General features: G+C 44.6%; 1 protein-coding gene across 1 annotated transcript; it reads right to left on the reverse strand.

The window, feature by feature from the left end:
- Nucleotides 1-594: 594 nt before the first annotated feature.
- On the reverse strand, nt 595-1,410 carry EMH_0087290 (uncharacterized protein; the record flags this gene model as incomplete). The annotated part of the gene is made up of 2 exons (XM_013501130.1): nt 595-1,085; nt 1,389-1,410. The coding sequence occupies 2 exons, from the start codon at nt 1,408-1,410 to the stop codon at nt 595-597; spliced, it is 513 nt and encodes a 170-aa protein (XP_013356584.1).
- Nucleotides 1,411-1,442: the final 32 nt, after the last annotated feature.

A 1,442-nucleotide genomic window follows, 5' to 3' on the forward strand; every position in this document is an offset into this window, starting at 1 on the left:
CCTTTGCATATCGCCGGGCCAAGTACAGACGGCGCTGCTCTTCTGCACAGCCAAATGTTAATTATATTGTATTTTTAATTTTTAAAACCATAACTATAAACATAGACTACATCGTTGCAGCTATTGCTGCTGCTCCACACACACCAGTGTACCCATGCCCCGGCAGCAGAACGAGAGATTTGTTACTTTAGTAAGAGATGAATGAGATATAGAATCGACGCATAACTACACATAAATAAATAGAGAAGAAAATAAATAAACATAAATAAATGCATTAGTTTAAAAAAGGGCGGAATCTATTTCCCCTTCTGCGCCAAGGCAAATAAATATGCACACCCTGCAGGGAGCTCCAGTGCGAGTGTAATAACCCTCCTCATTGTAATCTTAAGCAAGCNGGCGTCCAGTGCAGCATAGCTGTACAAAAAGTCTAAAAGAAATCAAACAAAGAGAACAGCAACAGATTTTATCTCTGTTGCCAGCTCCATGGTACACGGTAGAACGTGTATATAGGAGCTTAAAGCCTAAACCCTAAACCCTAAACCCTAAACCCTTACCCACTGGTACTGGTAGAGGAGGGTCTGTAGATTGCGTCTTCTATTCGTCTTCATCTCCATCATCACTTGCAGATTGCTGCCGAGAAGATGCAACTTGTGAAAGCTGTTCAGTTTCATCGATTCTGAGCTGCAAGTATTCCAATTGGCGGTTCAGTTCTTCACACTTTGCAGTAGCTGCTGCTTCTCTTGCTGCTAGCTCAGCAGAGAATGCTGCTGCCTGTGCTTCTAGCTGCTGCACCAGTTCCATCTGCTTCATGACATTGCTGTGGGTATCTTCTATGCTGCGGGTAAGATCTTCCCACTGCTCAGCGAGCTCATCTACTCTGCTGCTCATAGAACCAAGTGTTTTTTCCTCCTCTCTTACGGTGGCTACCAGCTCGTTTACTTTCAGCTGCAGCTCTTCCGTCTGCTTTCTATTGTCTGAGGAAACCACTTTGGCATGTCGGATGCCCTGGCCAAGAACAGATATATCCAGGGTGCTGCACACTGCAGCCAAATGATATATAGAGCCGTCGTTCCAAGTATTCATCCCTGTATATAATACATGCAAACAATCCCACAGTTTATTTCTTATAAAAAGCTTTCTATACAGGATAAAACACCTGTTGATGCCATAAACATCACGAAAAACAACAAGAAAAAACACGTGCGTTCACGGGTTCAACTTCCAGCCACTAGAACAGGCGCTGCGCTGTGCTTTACTGGACGTGTACGAAAGGAATTTTCGGTAAGAGAAAGTTATTTCATTGCACGCATGCATGCATGCATGCATGCGGTGTAGATGCGAGATAACGAAGAAACTGAGGAAAGAGCTTTGCTGCTTCTGCTGCTCACCGGCTGCAAAGATATGCACCATCGTGCTTGGATCTCCCGCAGCAACTGCGAGGC

The sequence above is a fragment of the Eimeria mitis genome, genomic scaffold, assembly GCF_000499745.2.
Source record: "Eimeria mitis Houghton genomic scaffold, Emh_scaff6384, whole genome shotgun sequence".
Classification (NCBI taxonomy): domain Eukaryota; phylum Apicomplexa; class Conoidasida; order Eucoccidiorida; family Eimeriidae; genus Eimeria; species Eimeria mitis.